The sequence below is a fragment of the Lepidochelys kempii genome, chromosome 1 (genome assembly GCF_965140285.1).
Source record: "Lepidochelys kempii isolate rLepKem1 chromosome 1, rLepKem1.hap1, whole genome shotgun sequence".
Classification (NCBI taxonomy): Eukaryota; Metazoa; Chordata; order Testudines; family Cheloniidae; genus Lepidochelys; species Lepidochelys kempii.
The window spans coordinates 187,591,172-187,616,667 of NC_136380.1; the positions used below are offsets into that span (position 1 = coordinate 187,591,172).

The window sequence follows — 25,496 nt, forward strand, 5'->3', positions numbered from 1 at the left end:
AAATGATTTTTTTCCCCTTGAGTTTATGTTCTAGGTTTCCCTGGAATTTCAAATCTTTACCCTTGCTGTTATTAGTCTGTTTAACTTGTGAAACACACAGTTTAATAGTTTGGTTTTTTTATACTCCATTAAAAAAAAAAAGAATAAGTGGCTAATCCAACAGGTCTCGGAGTAATAAAGACCCTCCCTGTAAAGAACGCGGCCTCTTTCAAAGTGTTTATCCTCTTGTCGGGTAGGGGAACTGTCAGTGCAAACCTCCACTCAAGTTCATACTATTCACTTAATTATAATAGCATTCAGAAAAACAGGAAGAAATGTGAGAAGGCCCCTGCATCACTGAACAAAGCTGAGTGGGAGGTACCAGAACACATGATGATAATATACAAAACCTTCACCAGTACAGAATGGAAACAGCAGCGTTAGCGCAGTCCCACACCAGAGCTGAAGTATCATGAAATCCTAGAAATGTAGGGCTGGAAGGGATCTCGAGAAGTCTAGTCCACCTCCCTGTGCTGTGACAGGACAAAGTAAACCTAGACCATCCCTCACAGGTGTCTGTCCAACCTTGGAAGTTTTTAAAAACAGGATGAGGATTCCCAATCCTCCCTTGGAAGCCTAATCCAGAGTTTAACTACCCTTGTAGTTAGAAAGTTTTTTCTAATATCTAACCTATATTTGCCTTGCTGCAGATTAAGCCCATTCCTTCTTGTCCTCTCTTCAGCTGACATGGAGAACAACTGATCGTAGTCCTCTTTATAACACTCCTCAGCATATCCAAAAACTGTTATCAGGTCACCCCTCACGCCAGCCTTCTTTTGTCAAGATTAAATATACCCAGTTTTTTTAACCATTCCTCATAGGTCAGGTTTTCTAAATACTTGATCATTTTTGTTGCTGTTCTCTGGACTCTCTCCAATTTGTCCACATCTTTCCTGTGATGCCCAGAACTGAACACAGTATTCCAGCTGAGGCCTCACTAGTGCTGAGTAGAGCAGTACAGTTGCCTCCTGTGTCTTACATATGGCACTGCTGTTAATACACCCCAGAATCATATTCGCCTTTTTTGTCAGCTGCATCGCATTTTGTTGACTCATATTCAATTTGTGATCCACTATAACCCATACATCCTTTTCAGCAGCACTATCATCTAGCCAATTATCCCCCATTTTGTAGTTGTGCCTTTGATTTTTCCTTGTCTTTATTTAATTTCATCTTGTTGAATTCAGACCAATTCTCCAATTTGTCAAGGTCATTTTGAATTCTAAACCTGTCCTCCAAAGTGCTTGAAACACCTTCCATCTTGGTGTCATCTTCAAGTTTTATAAACATACTCTCTACTCCATTATCTAGTCATTAATGAAAGTATTGAATAATACCAGACCCAGGACTGACCCCTGCGGAAACTCACTAGATACGTCCCTTCCAGTTTGACAGTGAACCATTGATAACTACTTTTTGAGTACAATATTTCACCCAGTTGTGCACCCATTGTGACGAAATGCATCCCTCTATTCACACCCTACTCACGATTGTAATAATCTTTGTACAAAATTTGCCTTGTGAGGTATCATTTGAAAACTAATAACTCATTGGCCAATAATATCATGGTTAAATGTGTGTAGCAACATCATATGTAAGATTACGTACATAAGCTGAAATTATGACTGACATGTTTACCAGACAAGTCTGGGGAGGGGGTAAACCTGTTCCTCAAAGACTAACGCCTCTACTCAGGTGCCATCAAAGTTGACTGGCACTCACTTGTTAAGCAACCATTCTTTGGCAACAAAGGGGAGAGTCCAAGAACAGATGGATCTGCATTTTAGCAAAGGACATGCAACTTCTTGTACCACGAGACTCCATGTCTCAGTTCTCACAGTGGGAAGGAACTTTATTTAGGGATAACCCTCAGGAAAATGCATTTCAAAGGGTGACTGGACTATAAAATTGAGGGGCAAAAATACCCTAGAATCGATCTCTCTCTTCCACCTAAGAAGCCAAAGGAGCCAACCTTTTGACTTTGGGAGGTATCCTGACATGAAAATTTGGTTAGCAATGTTGCTGGGAGCATGTGGTAAAGATTTTACTTTGAACCAAGTTTAGTTTAAGTTTTGGCTGCTAGAAAGCATTTTATCATTATTTCTATTGTAACCATTTCTGACTTTAATGCCTTGTACGTGAATTCACTTAAAATCTCTCTTTGTAGTTAAATGTGTTTTATTTTTAATCCAAACTAATCCAGTGCTGTCTTTAAGCTGAGTTTTTTGGTAACGTTATTTAAAGTAGCAGGCTGCTGGATACTGACCCTTTAACAGGGGCAACGGACCTATAATATCTGAACTGTCCAGGACAGGACTAGACAGTACAGAACACACATTTGGGGGAATATGTGGGATTGTGAGTACGTTCAGGTCACTCTGCTAGTAGTAAACTAGGCTGCTGGAAGCCAGAGAGTGGCTGGTGTGTTGCTGACCGGTTACTGGACCAGGGCTGTCGCTATAATCAGACACTCAGGGTGTGACCTGAATGGTGTTTGGCTGTTTGTGAGCAGCCCAAATTTGGAGCTACTGCGGCAAAACATTGTGAGGCTCCCTAAGCTTCAGGGGAGGTGGTGACACAACCCTTCACTGGTCTGGATTGCACCTCAGAATGTGACAATGGAACCACCTTATAGTAATTTCCTCTGGACCACATTTCCCTAGTTTGCTTATGAGATTGTGTCAAAAGCCTTACTAAAATCAAGATAAACCACATCTACAGCTTCCCCCTATCCACTAGGCCAGTAACCTTGTCAAAGAAGGAAATTAGGCTGGTTAGGCAAGAGTTGCTCTTGACAAATCCATGCTGGCTATTCCTTATAACCTTATTACCCTCTAGTTGCTTACAAAAAGTATTACTAATATTTATTATTTGTATTACTGTAGCTCCTAAGAGCCCCAGTCATGGACCAAGACCCCATTGTGCTAAGTGCTGTACAAACACAGAACAAAAAGGCAGTCCCTGTCCCAAAAAGCTTAAATACCTTGCACCTCTTCTTCATTCTCAATCTAAGGCCTTAGTGTCCTCTAGATTGCTAGGGATGTCTACCCCATTTGACATAAAAAATATGGGCTTGATATATAGCTAGCACAAGTGACCTGAAGCCAAATTCACCAGGAGATCTCTTCCCAGATGCATACTTCCTGTTCCTTTTTAGGAGATTTGGAGCATAACCTGTAGCATCTTTGCTAGTCAAGCAATCTGGTTTTAGTCTGTAGATTCCCACAAGGTAAGATTGAAGCCTTTAGGGACACCTTTTCATCAAGTAGCTCATGAGAAAGAAAACCCAATAAGTAATGCAATCATCTAGACTCCTACCTTACTGCATTTACTCTACTCCCTCTCTGCAACTTAACATTGTTTCTTATGCTCTCTAGAAGCCCAAGTATAATTTTTTCACTACTTTTCTTTCACACATAATTTTTAAATTAGTTTTGTGCAGGTGAAGAGTGCTGTCTTGATAGCCCTGGAGACTAATGTTCTCCATATTCCCCTCTAAATATGCACAGCTTAGGCAGTGACAGCATAAGATGCCCCTGCACCATGGCTCCCCAGTGCTTCATCTTTTTCCTGGAGATCCTGTTTCTGGGGAGAGGAAATTTTAGTCCCCATTCAGTACTTGGCCTTTCTGTCATACAAGGGAAATTTTATGGTTTAAACTACACACTAGCAAAGTACTGCAACTGTTTAGTTATAATACATTTCAAAGCATTTTAAGAACATTAATTTCTACCTTAGAGGTGGATTGTGAGAATGAATTATTTTATAGGTGGGTTAACTGAGAAACAAAGGACAAGTGACTTTCTCAAGGCTACAGAGGGAATCAATGTCAGAGGTTTGATTAGAACTCAGGAGTTGCTGGCTTCTACTATTCTCCTCAGACCACATTTCACTCAGTCATTGTTGGACTTGTTTGCATAGGAAGATTACTGAGCCCCCGATGCATCATTAGAAGTGCCCCAGAGTAAGTTTAAAGTGTGTAGGCCCACATTCTCAAGAGTGACCACTAATTTTGGGTGCCCAATTTGACACATCTAGTGTAGGGCCTGATTGCAGAGGTCCTGAGAACCCAGAACTCCAGTCGAAGTCAGTGGGAGTTGTAGGTGTCTGCGTCCTCTGAAAATCAGTCACTAGCAGCCAGATCCTTAGCTCTGCTATCAGCTCCCTAGAGCTGTTCGAAGGTATTTCAAAAAGTCCTTCCTTGTTTTAAAAACTCTCCATAGACTCAGCTCAACATTGACACTTAAAGTTAATTAATAAATTACATGCATACCGTCACTCTGCCACTAGGCTACATCCTTTTCCCCACCCTTTGTCTTTGTCTGTCCTCTTAAGCTCTTCCTGTGCAGGCTATCTATTCCTATGAGCGATCCTCGGTAAGCACTGACTATATCTTGGAGGCTACAACAATAGAATTAGTTTCAGAAATGAGTTCTCTCTACTCCAGTCTCTGCTTCCTCTTCTTGTCTACTGTCAGCCACCTCTTTTTCTCTTCACTCAGCTGTGTAACTGTTGGTGTTAGAGCTGAGTACTATGCAGCTCCACTCATCTGAAGCAGCCTTTTCTGTGTTTCATCCACCTGAAACACCCAACTCATTACAAACCTCCCCAGATAGCAATTTCTCCATTATCCCTCAGCTAGTGAGAGGTAGAGGCAGAGAAATTACTGAACTTTGCAATCTATATGAGGACACTGTTTGTTTGAAAGACATTTCTCAAAATGAAGTTGTTATACACTGCTTAGGCCAAGTTCTGCGTTCAGTTACATCAGCGGTATTCATTCCCTTCAAAGCACTTATTCTAGATTTATGTTTGTGTAAGCGAAAGCAGAATTTAGCCCAGAATTGTTCCTACAGCTACAATTCCTGATAGAGTAAAATATTACTCTTTAGATAACATTAATAATTATATTTTACCCTTTTTTGGGGAAAAAATTCATCAGCAGAAAGCTACTTTGTTTACAGAGGGACTGTGGTCTAGTGGTATACACAGAGACCCAAGGCTCTTTGGTTTTATTCCTGACTATCAACTCACTTACAAGCACACATCCAAGTTGTCCTTGGCAAATTTACTTACCTTGTGTGCCATAGCCCTGGTCTACACTAGGACTTTAGGTCGAATTTAGCAGCATTAAATCGATGTAAACCTGCACCCGTCCACACGATGAAGCCCTTTATTTTGACTTAAAGGGCTCTTAAAATCGATTTCCTTACTCCACCCCTGACAAGTGGATTAGCGCTTAAATCGGCCTTGCCGGCTCGAATTTGGGGTACTGTGGACACAATTTGACGGTATTGGCCTCCGGGAGCTATCCCAGAGTGCTCCATTGTGACCGCTCGGGACAGCACTCTCAACTCAGATGCATTGGCCAGGTAGACAGGAAAAGAACCGCGAACTTTTGAATCTCATTTCCTGTTTGGCCAGCGTGGCAAGCTGCAGGTGACCATGCAGAGCTCATCAGCAGAGGTGACCATGATGGAGTCCCAGAATCGCAAAAGAGCTCCAGCATGGACCGAACGGGAGATACAGGATCTGATCGCTGTTTGGGGAGAGGAATCCGTGCTATCAGAACTCCGTTCCAGTTTTCGAAATGCCAAAACCTTTGTCAAAATCTCCCACGGCATGAAGGACAGAGGCCATAACAGGGACCCCAAGCAGTGCCGCGTGAAACTTAAGGAGCTGAGGCAAGCCTACCAGAAAACCAGAGAGGTGAACGGCCGCTCCGGGTCAGAGCCCCAAACACGCCGCTTCTGTGATGAGCTGCATGCCATTTTAGGGGGTTCAGGCACCACTACCCCAGCCGTGTTGTTTCCATCCTTCAATGGAGATGGAGGCAATACTGAAGCAGGTTTTGGGGACGAAGAAGATGATAGCTCACAGCAAGCAAGCGGAGAAACCGGTTTTCCCGACAGCCAGGAACTGTTTCTCACCCTGGACCTGGAGCCGGTACCCACCCGAACCCACCCAAGGCTGCCTCCTGGACCCAGCAGGCGGAGCAGGGACCTCCGGTGAGTGTACCTTTTAAAATACTATACATGGTTTAAAAGCAAGCATGTGAAAGGATTACTTTGCCCTGGCATTCGCGGTTCTCCTGGATGTACTCCCAAAGCCTTTGCAAAGGTTTCCGGGGAGGGCAGCCTTATTGCGTCCTTCATGGTAGGACACTTTACCACTCCAGGCCAGTAACACGTACTCGGGAATCATTGTACAACAAAGCATTGCAGTGTATGTTTGCTGGCGTTCAAGCAACATCCGTTCTTTATCTCTCTGTGTTATCCTCAGGAGAGTGAGATATAATTCATGGTCACCTGGTTGAAATAGAGTGCTTTTCTTCAGGGGACACTCAGAGGAGCCCATTCCTGCTGGGCTGTTTGCCTGTGGCTAAACAGAAATGTTCCCCGCTGTTAGCCACAGGGAGGGGGGAAGGTTGAGGGGGTAGCCACGCGGTGGGGGGAGGCAAAATGCGACCTTGTAACGAAAGCACATGTGCTATGTATGTAATGTTAACAGCAAGGTTTACCCTGAAAGAGTGTAGCCACTGTTTTATAAAATGTGTCTTTTTAAATACCACTGTCCCTTTTTTTTTCTCCACCAGCTGCATGTGTTTCAATGATCACAGGATCTTCTCCTTCCCAGAGGCTAGTGAAGCTTAGAAAGAAAAAAAAAACGCACTCGCAATGAAATGTTCTCCGAGCTCATGCTGTCCTCCCACACTGACAGAGCACAGACGAATGCGTGGAGGCAAATAATGTCAGAGTGCAGGAAAGCACAAAATGACCGGGAGGAGAGGTGGCGGGCTGAAGAGAGTAAGTGGCGGGCTGAAGACAGGGCTGAAGCTCAAATGTGGCGGCAGCATGATGAGAGGAGGCAGGATTCGATGCTGAGGCTGCTGGAGGACGAAACCAGTATGCTCCAGTGTATGGTTGAGCTGCAGCAAAGGCAGCTGGAGCACAGACTGCCACTACAGCCCCTGTGTAACCAACCGCCCTCATCCCCAAGTTCCATAGCCTCCACACCCAGACGCCCAAGAACGCGGTGGGGGGGCCTCCGGCCAACCAGCCACTCCACCACAGAGGATTGCCCAAAAAGTTATTTTCCCCAACAGTTATTTTCTGGTCTGGGAATAAAGTCCCTTCCTGCAGCTTTTGAAACAGACCAGAGTTCCTGAAGATGCGAGCGTCATGTACCTTTCCCGGCCATCCCACGTTGATGTTGGTGAAACGTCCCTTGTGATCCACCAGAGCTTGCAGCACTATTGAAAAGTACCCCTTGCGGTTTATGTACTCGCCGGCTTCGTGCTCCGGTGCCAAGATAGGGATATGGGTTCCGTCTATGGCCCCACTACAGTTAGGGAATCCCATTGCAGCAAAGCCATCCACTATGACCTGCACATTTCCCAGGGTCACTACCCTTGATATCAGCAGATCTTTGATTGCGTGGGCTACTTGCATCACAGCAGCCCCCACAGTAGATTTGCCCACTCCAAATTGATTCCCAACTGACCGGTAGCTATCTGGCGTTGCAAGCTTCCACAGGGCTATTGCCACTCGCTTCTCAACTGTGAGGGCTGCTCTCATCTTGGTATTCATGCACTTCAGGGCAGGGGAAAGCAAGTCACAAAGTTTCATGAAAGTGCCCTTACGCATGCGAAAGTTTCGCAGCCACTGAGAATCGTCCCAGACCCGCAACACTATGCGGTCCCACCAGTCTGTGCTTGTTTCCCGAGCCCAGAATCGGCGTTCCACAGCATGAACCTGCCCCATTAGCACCATGATGCATGCATTGGCAGGGCCCATGCTTTCAGAGAAATCTGTCTCCATGTCCTGATCACTCACGTGACCGCGCTGACGTCGCCTCCTCGCCCGGTATCGCTCTGCCAGGTTCTGGTGCTGCATATACTGCTGGATAATGCGTGTGGTGTTTAATGTGCTCCTAATTGCCAAAGTGAGCTGAACGGCCTCCATGCTTGCCTTGGTATGGCGTCCGCACAGAAAAAAGGCGCGGAATGATTGTCTGCCGTTGCTCTGACGGAGGGAGGGGCGACTGACGACACGGCTTACAGGGTTGGCTTCAGGGAGCTAAAATCAACAAAGGGGGTGGCTTTACATCAAGGAGTATTTCAGGCAGGACTTCACGGAGGGTTCCAATAAAAAATGGTGCACCTAAGTTATTGTTCTTATTGGAACAAGGAGGTTAGCCTGGCCTCTGATTGATACATGGCTAGATTTACCTCGCTGCACCTTCTCTGTGAGTGACTGCAGTGTGACCTAGAGGAATGAGTCCCCTAGACAGGGGAGGAGGCAAATGAGTACAAAACAAATCTGGTCTATTTCTTGTTTTGATCCACTCCATCTATCTTTTACATCTTTGGCTGGCAGCAGACGGTGCAGAAGGACTGCATGCCATCCACATCTCATGGCTGCTTGGCAGAAGATGGTACAGTACGACTGCTAGCCATCCTCATCTCTTGCCTGCCCGGCAGAAGATGGTACAGTACGACTGCTAGCAATCTGTATCGCCTGCCTGCTCACCATAAGACGGTTCAATAGGACTGACTGCAGGACTAAAGAGAATGACCTGGTCAAGTCACTCCAAATTTAGTCCCTGCGCCCATGTCTGCCCAGGCGCTCCCAGCCGACGTGGCCAGGAGCACCTCGGACATGACGATGACGGCTACCAGTCGTATTGTACCATCTGCTGCTATTGTGTAGCAATGCCGTACCGCGTCTGCCAGCACCCAGGAGACATAGGGTGACGGTTACCTGAGCGGGCTCCATGCTTGCCGTGGTATGGCGTCTGCACAGGTAACTCAGGAAAAAAGGCGCGAAACGATTGTCTGCCCTTGCTTTCATGGAGGGAGGGAGGGAGGGAAGGGGGGCCTGACGATATGTACCCAGAACCACCCGCGACAATGTTTTAGCCCCATCAGGCATTGGGATCTCAACCCAGAATTCCAATGGGCAGCGGAGACTGCGGGAACTGTGGGATAGCTATCCACAGTGCAATGCTCCGGAAGTCGACTCTAGCCTCGGTACTGTGGAAGCACTCCGCTGAGTTAATGCACTTAATGAACTTAGAGCATTTTCTGTGGGGACACACACTCTTGAATATATAAAACCGATTTCTAAAAAACCGACTTCTATAAATTCGACCTTATTCCGTAGTGTAGACATACCCTTAGTTTAGTTGGCTCTAAAACAGACATAATGCTTACTTCCTCACATGTGTGGGGAGTTGTCAGCCTCAATTAGTGTTTGCAATACTTTGAGATCATTAGACAAAAGCTGCTATTGAAGTGCAGCATCTTAATTTAAATTATCGCACACTGCATTATTCTCCCCCTACACGCACACATTGTGGATGGGGTAAGTGATTCTGACAGTTGTTCCCAGGAGCAGGAGGTATCTGACTTCTACAGAAGGACAAGGGATTAGCACACAGAGGAACGAGACTTGGGGAGTGCGTATGGCGAGACACTATTTCGTTTCGGTGAAAGCTGACAAGTTGTGTATATTTCCCAGACCAAAGCAGTCAAATCTTATATCAGTTAAACAAACAAGTTTGGTAGCCAAGCAGGACCCTGTACATGGGAAGAGACAGGCTGGGAAACTCAGGAGCGCGAGGTGGGGTGGTTGTGGTTCAAACTGCATTAGCTAAATGGGCAATGTCTTAGTAGAGTGGTTATTAATGCCCCTCTCATTGAGCACTGCCATGTTCTCCTGATGCACCTTGGGGAAAGTGTTAACAGAATGGACACCAACGACAAACCCCATATAGCACCAATAGAGTTTCCTGTTAATGGTTCCAAGAACTTCATGGAGATGAAGCAATAGGGACCATCTCAGTCTGGCCATAGTCTTTGTAACAGCTGTTGTCAGCTGCAGATAAAAGCTGCCAGCACTGCTACATTAGGGGCAGGATCAGTCTTTGTGTCTCAAGAAGAGGATGAGGCAGGCTATCCCAAAAACATGAGTATCTCTAGATTCCTCAAGCTTCACATGACCTCAGAAACCTCAGTAGCCTGTTAGCTTCAAGGCTCCTTTCAGAGAGGATCAAATTCTTTCTTGCCCCCAAACCACATAAAGTGTGTGCTTAAGTATCTACAGAAGTTTTTTGTCTGCTTGTGTCTAGAGCCAGTCCTGTGCCTTTGAGTTACATCTGCCAGGAATAAGCAAGCCAATATGAGAGCACAGTTTGTATGTCGGGAAGAAGAGGTCTTCCTGAACTGTGGTTACAGGATGACTTTAATAATTGCTAACTACTGCTTTCACACTCAGGAGAAGAGGCTTGAGTTTGAAAGTCCTGGGGACCAGGAACAATCAAGTGTGGTGCTTTTGAAAAGGGATCCTGGATCTTTAATTGTTCAGGAAAGTTACTGGTAAGGTGATGCACTGAGTCTCCTATAATACAGGAATTTAGCTGCCAGAATTATGGATGCCCCTTTCCTTCAGTTTGACTTTCCAGTAAAAGGAGCCCTGAGCTACCTCTCAAGCAGGGCATTTTCATCTAGTCTAAGATTCTTATTTTCAACATCAAAAACTAAGATTTATTCTAAAGTGTTCTGGTTTCACTACTGCCAGCTTTTGATTTAATACCAACCAGTGCTTAATTTGTGCCAGGGCTTGCCAGGGATGAGCCTCGGCACCTCTAGGCTTGGCAGTTCATAGCCCCAGAATTTCTGGGCTTGCTGCATCAGTCATGAATGTAAAAAAATTGCTTGAGCCCCAGCACCTCTTTCATTACAAATTAAGCACTGATAGCAACACATGCTTATTTCTCAGAGGAATGGAGTATTTCTCCCCCTTCTGACACACATATATTATCTTAGCATTCTCAATGATTTTTATCACAAAGCCCTGAACAAGTGCCACTAACAGTCGCTTGGAACAGGCAAAGAGTTTTGTCAGTGTCCCTATTCCTTTGGCTTCTCTTTACTCCACACTGTTCATCACACTGAACACTCATTTCATTAGATTGTACATTCCTGGTAAATAAAGCAATTCTACTTATTACGTAATTCTAAAAACAAAATGTTTTGATTAATAAAAGTGAAAAGCCAGGACACTTCAAATGTCCAAAATTAAGTTCCTAGGACCACATAAAAACAGGACATATGGTCACTTTAATCTAGTGTGTCCTCATTATGAAAGTTACTTCAGTGGTCCTCAAAGTACTGGGGGCTCTTTCACTTTGGAGAGTGGATATGTGGGTAGGGAGTGGCTCCTTATTTCCTTTCCCCAAAGACAGTATGCAGGCTACGCAAGACAAGGCTCCTGTCACAGGAAGTGCCTACTATACATATAGCCAGATATAATAAACAGTAACTGGGGACACAAAGGGTTTGCACTTTTCCAAGACAGGATGTTGACTGCCCTCTAACAAATACATTGTAGTATGTGCATGTTTAAGACTATATACTACAGTTTTCAAATGAAAAAAGCTATCCGTTTCAGTCAAGACCATTTACCCAAAAGAATGAATCCCCCTTAAGGAAAGATGAACACTGAGACAAGGAGTAACCAATAATTCACTAGGAACTAAATAATCCTGTGCAAATGCTAGGCTGGTCTAGGCATGGGTTTGTGACAAGTGGAACTCTCACATTAGGGAACACTTTAACGTGTGTTGCACTAATAAAGAACCAATGTGATCTGGAGGAATATACACTGAGCTGGGAATCAGGAGGTCTTAAAGTCACATCTAGATTTTTTGTCTTGGACTTAATGTGGCTGTGGACAAGTTGTTTACCTTTGTCCATCAGCTTCTCAATCTGTAAAAGTGAGGTAGTATTACCCACATGCCTTATGAGGATGTTTTGAGTATTCATATACATAGTGCTTTTATGTAGCATTTGCATAGTGCCTAAGTATCATTATTACTAATGAAAACAATTTGTTTCCGTCTTGTATTTTTCACAGCTTTCTTTTCTAGTTTTGCTAATCTCCAAAGACATTGTTTAAGCTGCACAGGCCATATGCTCTTTTGACTTGCATACCATGGAGTGAAGAAAAGCACAGAAATCTACTCTTAATCTAGTCTCAAAAGTTTAAGCACCAGCCAAAAACTACTGGGTAGCTGGCATACCCTACCTCTATAAGGCCCTTTTCAGTCCTAATTGTATTGAAGCTAGGATACCAGATTACAGAGCTCTACAAAGGCAGTAGAGGTGTCTTTGTCTCTTCCACTTTGTGACCCATACCACTATTTCAAGAGGCCCTAAGGCCAACACTGAGTCACTAAACTGTCTCTCCTAAATAATTAAGCTTAGATTTCAGTCACATTTACTCTTGTGGAACAAGAAATCTACCTGGAAGATAGAACTTGCACAGAAAGGTGTCTATTTCTGAGCTTGCATCTGCCACAGCAAGTCTGACACTATGTAGCATTAGTCAGTGCATCTACCTTACTAGTGGAAAGAGGCCTCAAGAACAGGGAGAATGACTTTGTCAGAGGATACATTTAAATAGAACTTGTATCATTTATTTTAATTACAATGACCATTTTCTTTGAAACAGGAAACTGCAACTGTAGGCAGCTTTTCTAAAGTCTACAGATGTTTCCTATAAGTCTGCTGGGAAGGGCAGAGCAACTTATTTGCAGGGTTTGCCTCAGCTGCATTCAGCCACCAAGGTTCTCACAACTCCATACCAGAGTCACTGCTGGCATAAACAGCACTATTCAGAGCAATGGAGCTGCAGCTGATCGTGTGACACTTTGGTTAAACAGTCTGGAGTGTTGGAAGTCGCCGTAGTTGGTGAGGTTCATCATTAAACAGGGCCACTTTTTTTTTTTTAATCCAGTACATGGGGTAACTAGGAGTGCTGGTGTGGAGGAGCCATAGGCAATCTGCTTTACGCTCCTCTGAGGTAATTTTGGCAACAGGACCAGAGAAGGAGCCATAAGCAAGTGCCATCTTCCAAACACACACAAACAGGAAACAGCTTTGTGATAGAGTCCCAGTAGGAAAACCATTGGGCTGTTTCTCCTAGCCCTTCGTAGTTGGTGACACAGGCTGATTGGATCATCAGGAGTAGGGACTGCTAGACACCAAATCAGAACACTGCACCCTATGGTACAACAATGTACAAGCAGGTGCTCTCCCTCTACTTTTAATAAACAAAGGCATGTTCACTCATAACATACCTTAACTATTATAGCTGCAGCTATCACCAATGCTTTGGCAAATTCCTGCTCTTTACTAATTTCCCCTAGTGTTGGGTTGTCATCTTTTAGAACGTTTTCCTGAGAATGCCCTTCTGATTGTTGGCTCTTTAAATTTGGCAGGACCAAGCAGCCATAGCTCTACCTCAAAAAGGAGTGATTTCATAAAGGAAATATTGTTTTTGACAACAAGTTAGTATGGTTGGGTGTGAACATAGTAATAGCATGGATTCCAGCACATGTTTGGATATATGGCAATGAAATGGTAGATGAGGAAGCAAAAAAAGCTTTAAAATGGAGAAATTGATATAAAGATTCCTTTCAGTAAGTAGGAATTTAAAAGTTTAATTCATAAAGGACTTAAAAGGAGTGGCCAGAATTTTTGGACCAAGGAGAAAAGAGGAAGAATATTCTGTGAAGTATGCCCCAAAATAGAGGATAATGTGCTATTCCAAAGTTATAAAAGGATCAGTGAAGTAGTCCTATTTAGACTGCCAACTGGTTGCTCTGGTTTGAATAATTATTTATATATATTGAATAGACACAAAGATGGGCTCAGTAACACATGTAAGGTTAAAGAAACATTGATTACCTAATATGAGAGAGTGACGAGTGTTCCAGTAAAGAGAGGCTCTTTATGAAGAGTTTAAATCATACCCACAGGCCACTTGTAGCCCAATTAGCACAAAGCTGCAGCCCATGTGATATCCTCAGGGCCATATATGTAGAGTGTGTGTGTGGTGTAGATGAGGCCCACATAACACCTAGAGACCTGCATATGTGGCCCACAATGGTAAATTGGTTGAGAACCACTGGTTTAGGTGATGTAAGGTGACAAACCCTATGAAGGGTTTAGTGAAAGTATCAGGAAAGTGGGGTAACATTAAAAAAGCTCTACTACATTTTTAAAGGATCTAGAGTAGGGTAAGAGAGTAGTAGGTGGTGGTTATAGACTCAGTAGATGAATCTGCTTTGCCATAGAGCATCATAAGAAGAAGCTGTAGTTCTAAAGTAGCCATGTTGTAAGTAGGAGCTGCTGTTCTTTTGCCTCTTCTGGCTGATTAAGTATCTATTTTATGTTTTCTATTGGTCATTGCTGCAGATGTAGAATACTCTTATGTTAACCATTGTAGGGTTCTTGCCTGTGAGCTCAAAGATGGTAATTGTGCTACATGGAGTTCTCAGGAGAGAAAAAACAGGACTAGACTACTGGAAATCTGTAGCAAAACTTGGATTTTTTTTTTTAAAGCAAACTCTTTCAGAACAGAAACAAAAGGAGTACCTGTGGCACCTTAGAGACTAACAAATTTATTTGAGCATAAGCTTTCGTGAGCTACAGCTCACTTCATCGGATGCATTCAGGGGAAAATACAGTGGGGAGATTTATATACACACAGAACATGAAACAATGGGTGTTACTACACACACTGTAATGAGAGTGATCACTTAAGGTGAGCTATTACCAGCGGGGGGGAGGGGAACCTTTTGTAGTGATAATCAAGGTGGGCCATTTCCAGCAGTTGACAAGAATGTCTGAGGAACAGTGTGTGTGTGGGGGGGGGGGGGGGAATAAACATGGGGAAATAGTTTTACTTTGTGTGATGACCCATCCACTCCCAGTCTCTATTCAAGCCTAAGTTAATTGTATCCAGTTTGCAAATTAATTCCAATTCAGCAGTCTCTCGTTGAAGTCTGTTTTTGAAGTATTTTTGTTGAAGAATTGCAACTTTTAGGTCTCTATGTATATAAATCTCCCCACTGTATTTTCCACTGAATGCATCCGATGAAGTGAGCTGTAGCTCACGAAAGCTTATGCTCAAATAAATTTGTTAGTCTCTAAGGTGCCACAAGTACTCCTTTTCTTTTTGCGGATACAGACTAACACGGCTGCTACTCTGAAATATTTCAGAACACATACACTAGTGTGTTTAGTGGAATATTTGTTTCTTGAATAATTTTAAGTAAAATTGAATTTTTTTCACCCAGTTTTGTCTTTTTTTAAAAAAAAATCCACTCCCTGAAGTTTTTCAAGTGCACTTTAATGTGCTCATCAGAGAACTTTCCCTTCCTCTTTCGAACGTATACCCTTATTATTGTGAAATGTCTTTTCAAGTGAATTCAGCTACACTGACAAAGTGTTTTAGCCGTATGCTTCTATTCAAATTATCCATAGGAAATAATTAATGTTCCTCATTGTTGTTATACTTCAGACTTAACACCTTATTCATTTGAAAAGGGGCAATTTTCCACTCTTATATCTATTCTTGTGGCTAATCTATTTGCAGGGGTAGGAAGATGGAACTGCAATGGTTGGAAACAGAGGCTAAAAAATTATTCTGCAGAAACACTGGAATCTCAAAGAATCCACAAAGAAACCCTAGGGCTATGTCTACACATGAGACCTTACAGTGGCACAGCTGTACCGCTGCAGCTGCACTACTGTAAGGTCTCCCTTGTAATCGCTCTATGCCAATGGCATAATTAATCCACCCCCAATGAGCGGCGGAAGCCGTCGGCAGGAGACGCCGTCCACACTGGCGTGTCTGTTGGTGAAACTTTTATGTTGGTTGGGGTGTGGCTTTTTTACACACACAAGTGCTAGTGTAGACATAGCCTGAATCAGTGCTATAGTGGAAGATTATGCTGATGCATGTTTGCAGTGACCCTACTTGCATGTCTTCCTTGAAGTTGCTTGTGATGGCTCCTGTTTTCATTGAAATTAGGGCTGAAGAAAGGTGGTGTAGAGTAGAATACTGGGCTCTAGCAACAAAGTAGCATTCACAGTTCAGGAGTTCCTTTCCTTTTCTTACTTCCCTGTCTATTTTTTTCCTTGCTTTCTGGCACTCATTTGCGGTTAATGAGCACTCGCTTGTCAAAGGGCCACCAGAATCCACATAAAGGCAACAGCTGGGAGAATCCACAGGGAGAAATGTGTACTCAGAGAGGTCTCTAACCTGCCTTCAGGGCCTTGGCACTGAGCCAAGGGACCCATTCACACCACTGTGACAGTCTGTAGGGTCACAGAGTCTGGTCTGAGAGCCTTTTATATTAACAGCTTGTTGGGAGTTCTGGAGCCTGACCAGGGGTCTTTTAAAATCCATGTCCTATTAGCATAATGTTCAAACCTTCCCCTAAACTAAGCCTGCAATATCAAATCTGTCACATTCTCAGGCCGCCTAATGAGATCATGGGGCCCCTTCACTCATTGCTTGTCAATCTGGGTTAGGGGAAGCCTTGAGAATGGAAGTTTAAGGGCTTGACTACATGGGGAAATTAGTGTTACATAGTTGGAGTGTGTATTTAAAGTACAATAGCTATTGCACACTAGCTCCCCATGGGGACAATCTGATTTCACATTAAAACTGCCTTTTGTGATTTAGATTAATCCATGAAGTGTGGAATCAGTGTGTCAACACAGGGAGTTAATACAGAATAGCTATTCTATTCTGCCTTAGCTATTCTGGGCTCTTCCCCTGTGTGTACAAACCATAATAAAACCATAAAGTTCAGACACTTGCCATCCCACATGATTTGGGAAAAGGTTTTATGGCATTTAGTTTTCTTTACTATTTTTAATTCTCCTTTATCAAAATTCATATTGGAGCCGTGTTTACTATCCCTTTAAAATGGCAGACATTGCACACAGAGGGCAGAAACTTAGCAAAGCATGCTGGGAATATTACATCTCCCATCATGCTACGTGACTTTTTCACAGCCAGATTGTGTACCGATATTAGTCTGGAATTTTTTTTTTTTAATTTCTCTCTCTTCCCCTCCCCTTAGCAATGTTTGTACCTTAAATGGAAGTCTGATTTTATTTCCTTGGCTTTCTGCTATATCTTACCCCTGCTGTCTAGCAGGGAGAACCTATGGACACTCGAGGCCAGTTGTTCTTCCTCTGAAATGGGGCATCAAATGAGTGTGAAGAGAAAGAAGATAGGAATTCCTGCATTCTAGGATCTTTAAACAACACAAAGTTCTGATCTATCATGTGGCTCGAATGCATTCAGCTTCTCTGGCTGCTGAGAGTTTCCTCTACGGTCAGCATCCTAACTGCATTCCCTAACATGGCTCCTTACGGAGGAGAGTGGGACTTGAATAACTGTGAACTCCTCCACAGCCAGAGCTACTGCATAAGCTCCTGCAGCACCTTCTTCTGGAGAGGCTGGGGTAATTATGGGAACTCTAGCCAGAGCCCCAATCTCTCTCTCTCTGCAAGCACTTCTGCAAACAGCTGCATTAAGTTAACACCATCAGAGCAAGGAGAGTCTTCACTGCAGATAAGAAACCAAAAGGAGAAATAAATCACACAAATCCCTCCTAAACTGAGGACTTGAAGATGCCCAAATGCAATGATTTGTTGAGTGGGCTGCAGGGAGGGAAGAAAGCTGCCTTGTTGGGATGGAGGGAGGTCAGTGTATCAAGAAAAGGTTTGTTTACTCAAGTCTTACATCTTTGGATGTAATGTTTCTTGTTCTGGGGGCCCAGCATGATCCTGAGCTCTGAATCTGAACAATCATTGTGGGATTTCCTTCTAGGGATGTAAAGTACAGACCAATGTAAGCCTGAGCCCTCCCACTTCGTGGGTAACCTCTGCTTAGCTTTAGCTGATATTTTCATGGGTAATACAGAGAATTAATAGTCTTGTACTGTGCATAGGCTCTGCTAATTTTGTTTTCCTCTTTCTCTCCTGTTCTTGTGCTATCATTCAGCTACTTTCCTAACTCCGTGCCTCTTGATTCATTTTTTTTCTTGGTTTTGTGCTCTTACTCCTCCCTTTCTACTTATTGTTCCACTTCCTGTTCTTACACGGCTCCCTTCTTAATAGCATCCTGATGAAAGTGGCAACATATCGTTTATAAAAAGGCTTAACTGAAAACATAAAATAGAACCACTTTTTTTCACCTTGAATTTCAGATAATGAACAGTATTTTTCAAAAGAAATCTGTTCATCGACAACCTGGATCTTAACTCTGCTCTGACCAAAGTAAATGGTTATTCCAAACTTTTTTGTATTAAAATTAATTTTTAAAAATGAAATTTTAATGAATACTCTGGTATAGGCTATTGTATGTTTCTCCTTTAATTGCAAACCACTGATTTAATCTGACCTGCACTTAAAAATCCTGGGGCCATTCACTTAACAGGTGCTCCCACATGGGGTTGAAAATGAAAGCTTGTCTCCTGTCTGAGAGACTAACCAATTTATTTGAGCATGAGCTTTCGTGAGCTACAGCATCCGATGAAGTGAGCTGTAGCTCACGAAAGCTCATGCTCAAATAAATTGGTTAGTCTCTAAGGTGCCACAAGTACTCCTTTTCTTTTTGCGAATACAGACTAACACGGCTGTTACTCTGAAACCTGTCTCCTGTCTGTTTCCAGCCACCAAATAGAAAAATGACTGACTTGCCCACATGCTGTGCTATATCTAGCCAGCTCTGCAGCTTTCCCAATTAAGAGAGCAAGAGACTGGACTAGACCTCTTTAAATTCTCCTTCCTGAGTAAAAATTAATCTGGGGGTGGGGACAGGATAGTTTTTGGCACTGACAAAGGTGGAGCCTTTCATCTCTAGACCAGATTCAAATCCTGCCCAGATAGATAGTAAATAAAAGCTGTTATCATCTTATGGCTGTTTGGCTTTCAGTTTAGTTTAAACCCCTTCCCAAGTGACATAAGCTAAACCCAATAAGCCACTATTCTACCAGAATAAGAGTGTCCCCAAAGGGAGTTATAGTGATATAATTAGAGGTTTAAATTCACTCCTTAGCTTATACTAAAAAAACATTGCTATGTAGACAAAACCTAAAACTGTCTGATGCCTGGCTGCTGAACTTCTAAGAAAACCCCAGTGTCCCTCTTCAGTCTATCTTGGTATTCTTATGGATCCCACTACTGCAGTATCTGAAAAATCAAACTGACAATCTTTTTCTTTGCAATTTTCAGGAGAAATAGGTTGGTTAGTTAGTCAGGTGTGCATGGAAGACATGACAGAGGGAAAGCTCAATGCAAGAGATGAGTTTTGCATTTAGTTCTGAATGCAGTGAGGCCTGTGCTCATTTTTATCTCCTGCAGGAGTGAGTTCTGTAGTCTAGCCAGCTCCTGTGCAAATTCTGTCTCCCACACTGAAGAATCTCCCACCATTGATGGACATTTGAATTGTTCCAGTGGAATGCAGCTGCTGCTGAAGGTTAAGGTAGTGGAGGGAGAGCCCTGACCACACCATTTGCCAGGCTTTTATGAATCTTGAGATTTTATTTTATTTTTTTCCTAATCACTCAGCTGCAAACAACCTGCTGTGTCTGAGGCACATCACTAGAGCTGTATGGGAGTCACACTGACCGGACTTACCCAGGTATCAAACTGGGGGAAAGCATTTTCAAGGGTGGAATGGGAATGGGAATTCAGAGAGCCTACATCTTCAGCAATAGCCATTCAAAAAACAAAAGCGGTCTCTGCTATGCCAGCCCTTCAGCTAGAGTAGTATGCCAAAGTGCTGATCTCACCTAGTCCACATCTAGCACATTCTGTACCAGGCAAAGCTGTCCACTGTCCACTTCTGGCTTTAGGACTTCTGTCTAAACTGTATAGCAGGTTAGAGCAGAAATCTGAAGATCAAGATTCTTGGGTCCTATTCCTTTATCTACCAAAGATTATCCATAGTCACATAGATAAGATACTGATTACTGAGATTTCTCTGCCTTAGTTTCTCTATCTCTAAAAATTAACAGGGTAGATCTGGTTATTTTTGCTACATTTGTTCTGTGCCTCTTTGACCTTTTGAAGTTACACGTGTGGTGGGGAAAGAAACATGAGAAGAACCACCAAGAAGTCAGAATATTAAATGGGGGGTGAAGAGGATTAAAAGTTACTGTTGTTATCCAGCTGGTATTTAAAAGCTACTTAAACCAGACCATTGAACTAGATTCTTGATGACCTAAATAAAACTTGGTCTTTCTTGACAGGCTATAAAGTAAACTGGTCCAAGAACAAGGTCATTTCTGATTATCCACTTCTGTCTATGGTTGCCAACCCTCCAGGATTGTCCTGGAGTCTCCAGGAATTACGGATTAATCTTTAATTTAAGATTTTGTCCTGTGATGAAACCTCCTGGAATATGTCCAACGAAAACTGGCAACCCTACTTCTGCCCCCATTGCCATCCTAACATGGCTCATTAAAGGCATGATCTAAGTAGGCATAAAGATGAACAAAACTGGGAAATGCCTGGTCAAGGATTCCTACTGGGATACCTTTCACACACAGGGACCATGAGGTTCAAATCTAACAAGAATCTGTACTATGACCATCCAGAGGCTTTGGGGTAGAGTGGCAAAGCCAGCGTTGGCTAGAGTGGAGCTTCAGAGAAGGCCTATGTTAAGCACTCAAAAAACCTCAGGGGTTTCAGGTTTAATTTCACAGGATTCTTGTGAAATGAAAAGATGATCAGATCTGCCCATATCATTTAGTCTCTGGCTACATTCATTTTATGTGAATTAAATCCAGGATCCCCCCCCCCAAACAGAACTTTTTGTAAATGCACAAACAATAGACACAGGGAAGCTCTTCTGTCTCTAAATCTCCCTGTCCTGGGTGCTTCAGTAGAACTTCTCTCTTTTGAAATAAGCCAAGTCTAAGGCATAGGCTATGCCTACATTAGGAACTTTACAGTGTCACAGCTGTAGTAAATCCACCTCTCAGAGGCAGTAACTAGGTCAAAGAGCACTAGCTCGACAGAAGAATTATCTACCCTGGGTCGGCTTAACTACATCTCTGAGCGACGTAGTTGGGTCGACCTAACTTTCTAGTGTACACCAGCTCCCAGGCTCTAACTAGGCTTAGTTGCATCTGATTACCTCAGCTCAGAAAGGCCCTTATTTCCCACACAACTGTCTGTCTTGGCAGGGCCTCCCACAAGGGTCATGAATGGGATAGGGTGAACCATGCCTGTGGCGGGGGGAGGGATTCTCTCCAGAGGGCACTAAAAATCTGTGCACCCTGTCACAGATGGCCTATGTGCTCTCAGTCCTGTCCAGGGCAAAGTCAACATGTATCCACATTAAAGCAAATCTGATTGGCCCTGGGTGGGGCAGTGTCAGCAGAGGCAAAGAATTGGATGGGAAAGTAAATTCCCCTTTTAGCTCAATAGGGGGTCCCTCTAGAACAGGGAAGAAGGACATTGTCAGGGAAGTGTTGGGAAACTTGAGTTGCTGCAGTACTTGTTCTGTGAATAAATAGGAGGCTTCGCTCTCCAGGGCTGCCTGATCAGCACAAAGTTGACTTTAAAAGAAAGTGAATAATAAGAATTGGGTTGGAAAACATGCTAATGTCCATTTCAAACCCACTAACTGAAAAAGGAAAATGTGAAACTTTTATAAATATCGGTAAACTACACTCCCCTTTTGAAGGCAGAAATATTCCAAACTTGATGCTGCAGTTTGAGTCCCTCTTCACTGTTCTCCAACAGAGAGTCTGACTGACATTACTCCAAATAACACAGGATCCCCTTGGATGTTGATTTTTGTGGGAAACTAAAAGACCTCTGAGACCAGCAATCACCATCTTACTGACTATTGGTGGATTAGGACTTCCTAACCTAGCATTTTATTAATTCACCTATAATAGAGTCATAGGGTTTAAGGCTGGAAGGGACCACCAGATCATTTGGTCTGATCTCCTGTGTATCACAGGCCAGCACCTGCAAACTAAACCCAGCAACCAAAATAAGACCAAAGTATTGCAGCCCAAAGGAGACTAAACGATTAAGAGGGATTGAGGTACACCACTGCCCTCACCAAAGGCCCTCACCAAAGCATGGAATTGATTATAATTACAATGAGGCACTCATGACTGCTCTGGCAGGAAAAAACCCAATCCCTCCCTCAGTGATGCTACTCAACTAAAGTTGACTACAAACAGCACAACTTACTGGCCTGAGTAGATCTATCTTTCTAACAACAGCAAACCTATTCAATTTTATCAAGGTGATAGCTGGTCTTAGTGTCCTGTTTCCCAAGCACAGTCTCGGAGAGCCTTGGCATATCCCCCCAAAGTGAAAAGAATACCCTGGAATTGGCCAAACACTTGTCTAGTATATTTTTTGGACCATGAGAGAGTGAGAGCAAGGGCTCTACACACCTACTGTGAGGGTGAGGTACATGCCCCTGGAGGAGTGGGGAGAGAGGGGTCTAGTGCTGTCCCTCTAGTTGTGGGGAGGGAACCTTGGTGTACATCCTTTTAATTGGAGAGAGTGCCCTCGTACACTCGCTAGAGTAGGACAAGGAGAATCCCACTGCACCCTCAGCAGTGAGAGAGGAGCCTTCTGCAATAGAAAGAGCCAGATGAAACACTGCAGTGTAATGGCCAGAGAGGATCTGAAAAATGGATTTTCCTGTTGTGAAATCGGAGGTGTAATCAGAGAGCCTGCAGCTGGCAGTTCTGTGGGCCACAGCCCGTGGACTACTTGTTCTAATATTAGAATGGCATGTTCACTGCTTCCTGTGGACTGAAGGACAAACTTACTCACACAAGCATGTATTCTATTTACAATGTGTTTTATCAGCTAAAGGGAAACTGCTTGGGGACATCCAGCTTTTGCTGTGCACTTGGGGCTTCGACGAAATCTGAGGGAGAAAGGGAGACAAGTTTTCAGGCATATAGTGCCAACAAGGCAAAAGAAGCTGCCATATCCTCCCAAGTGAAATCTGGGGCTGAGGGCTGGAGAAGGAGCATACTGTCCTGCTCAGATGAATCAGAGTGTACAAGTGAGAACAGCCATGCCATGTCAGGAAAAAGATAATGTATAGAAGAGTGGTTGCTCCTTAGACTTAGAGTCAGAAGAATGCACTGCATGCCCTAAAATAGTTCATAAATCACTTTACAAACATTAAAGCCTTGCAACCCTCTGTGAGGTGGGTCAGTTTTATCTCCATTGTACTGATGAGGAAAGAGTAAGGTGGTCCTTAACCACACTGTGCTGCATCTCAAAGTTTTAGCCAAGAACTTGATCCAAAACTGAAGTGAGACTCAGGCTAATTCTCAGTATAACCCCATCGATTCACTCTTTGTCTAGGACCTTTTAAGTTTCCACTGCTATTTCTTTCAGCATGCCCCACTGTATTACAACGGCCAAAGTCCCATCTTTGGGCTGCCTTGGCATACTGAGAGCGCCCTCTGCCTACCAGCTAAGCCAAAGGCGCAGTTCCACTGTCTTAACCCACAATTCCTTCCAAACGGAGTCAAGCGAAAAGGGAAGAATCTTGGGGGTTCCTGCTGTTGTGGAAAATGTGTGTTGGCCTAAAACCAGCTTCTGGTGGGACTTTTCAGACTAAGCAATAGAAGTGTGGAGAAGGAAGTGGTACAGGTCAAACACTAACATTGGTGCTGCAGGGATGCAGAAGTATGAGGTTCTCTAATGAGTGGGCTGCAACTGGGAAAACTCCCTGTTGTCTGGATTTTATGAGGTTCTGAAGAAAAGGCTCAAGACAAGCCAGTCAATGCGGTATTCGCAATTTCCCCAGTTTTTTTTTTTTTATGGATGCTAACCAATGGAGCTTAGCAAGTTTGGTTTCCATGGACACCTTATTACAAGGCTTTTCACCAGTGTCACATGATAAAAATGACAAAACAACAATATATGAGGTGACATGGGCCATTGGGCTGTGGCAGAGAGAACAATGCCTAGGGATGGGCAGAATCACATGATCCAATTCCCCAGTTCCCAGCAAAGTACAGAATGGGTATGGGGGGGAGCATATTTACCTAAGCTCCTACAGCCTGATATCTCTTTGCAGAGGTGAGATACTGGGAAAGGGCAGAGAGTAACACCCCAGTCACCCTTACACATTCCCCAAGCAGAACACAGGCTTTGTGAGGGAAGGCTTCTCAAAGCCCAGTCTCCTTGCAGAAGAGTCATTGGAAAGGGGGAAATCTGGTTGTGAGAGGCCTTCCATCACCGCCACACCACAAAAAAGACGTTCTGCCCAGTTCTACTTGCTATTGCCCAGTTCTACTTGCTGCTGGAGACAGATGGTGACCGGGACGATGTGGGTAGAAATATCTCATTTAATTTCTTTCCACTGAAGTGGAGAACTGGAGACAGCATCTTCTGTTAGAGATGAAAAGTTCCCTGCTACACTATCAAGTCCCTGAGCCATTCAGGCCTTACTAATAACCTTGTATACTTTAAGATATTAACAGGTCCTATTTTCAGGGATGGTTTCTTCCTAGACAAGGTACTCACATCTGGCAGCATGCTCTGAGCCCTCAGTTACTCTTGCACTCAGTAATAAATAACCTGTCTACTTTTCAACCTTCCAACTTTCCATATCTGTGAGACCTGGGCACATACTATCTTGTTTCTGATTTGTCAGGGCAGACCAGCAGAGACCAATCCAGAGGTGGAGAAGTCAGCATCCCTATCTGTGGCTCAGCTGGCAGGAAAGTTCAAGGAGCAAGCAGCCACCATTTCTGGAAAGGAGGTAAGGAGCAATTCAGGCACAGATAACAAAAATGGAGAAATGGGAGACTCATCCCTGGCCAATGAAGGTGGGGAGACTGGGTGATCCAAGCATTAAAATAATGGCTTGAGTTTTGGATAGCAACTTTTATCTTGAATGATCCCATTGTGCTTCGCAAACTGTAGTAGAACACACAACAATCTCATGCACAGTATACGCTATACATTCTAAATTTACATGTAGACATTCTTGCATACCTATTCCAGCTGCTACTAAAAGAAGTTTGTTAGCCAGTGGCAGGATGTTTGTGCTTTAGGGACACTGAAAAGCCTGCTAAGACATCCATGAGTTCCCCAGTGGTAGCTGGCATCAAAGCAAGGTGCACATGTATAGCTCAGCACTGGGCCTTTTTGGCTACTGATTAATTAGAAAGCACCCAACTAGCTTTTCTTACTCAAATGTTTTGATATTTATGAAACAGAAATGAGATTCTAAATAGTGAGGCTGAACAACAAACTAAGCAGCTTAGAAGCCAGCATGCATCTCACTAGCAGCTCTCCATCAATAATAATAATAATAACAAATAACGGTGATAGGTTCCTTAGCAATCTTCTGTAAAGCTCTGAATCAGCTGTCCAGGGCTCAGAAATAGTGAACAAAGTTTTGTCCCTCTTTATTTGATCCTAAGCAATACTATCCAGTCACAGCACAGCAGACACACAAACTGCAGTTTAGTCCGTGTGTATACACACTGAGACCCAATTAACTCAGTAACTGTTAGATTAAAAACAAACAAAACTATTATATGCAAGGCATGCATCTCACAAATGTTTCCAGTGA

General features: G+C 43.5%; 1 protein-coding gene and 1 long non-coding RNA gene across 3 annotated transcripts in view; both read left to right on the plus strand.

Moving 5' to 3' along the window:
• Nucleotides 1-25,496, plus strand: part of RCSD1 (RCSD domain containing 1) — a 45,115-nt gene that overhangs the window by 9,078 nt on the left and 10,541 nt on the right. For both annotated transcript variants that reach the window (XM_073304917.2, XM_073304926.2), the window contains exon 2: nucleotides 24,570-24,677. In XM_073304917.2, coding sequence (XP_073161018.1) covers nucleotides 24,570-24,677 — 108 coding nt within the window. The remainder of the gene's footprint in view (nucleotides 1-24,569; nucleotides 24,678-25,496) is intronic.
• LOC144930156 (uncharacterized) lies at nucleotides 5,388-7,114 on the plus strand. Its single transcript, XR_013635261.1, has 2 exons — nucleotides 5,388-6,047; nucleotides 6,635-7,114. It is a non-coding gene; the product is annotated as an uncharacterized LOC144930156 (long non-coding RNA).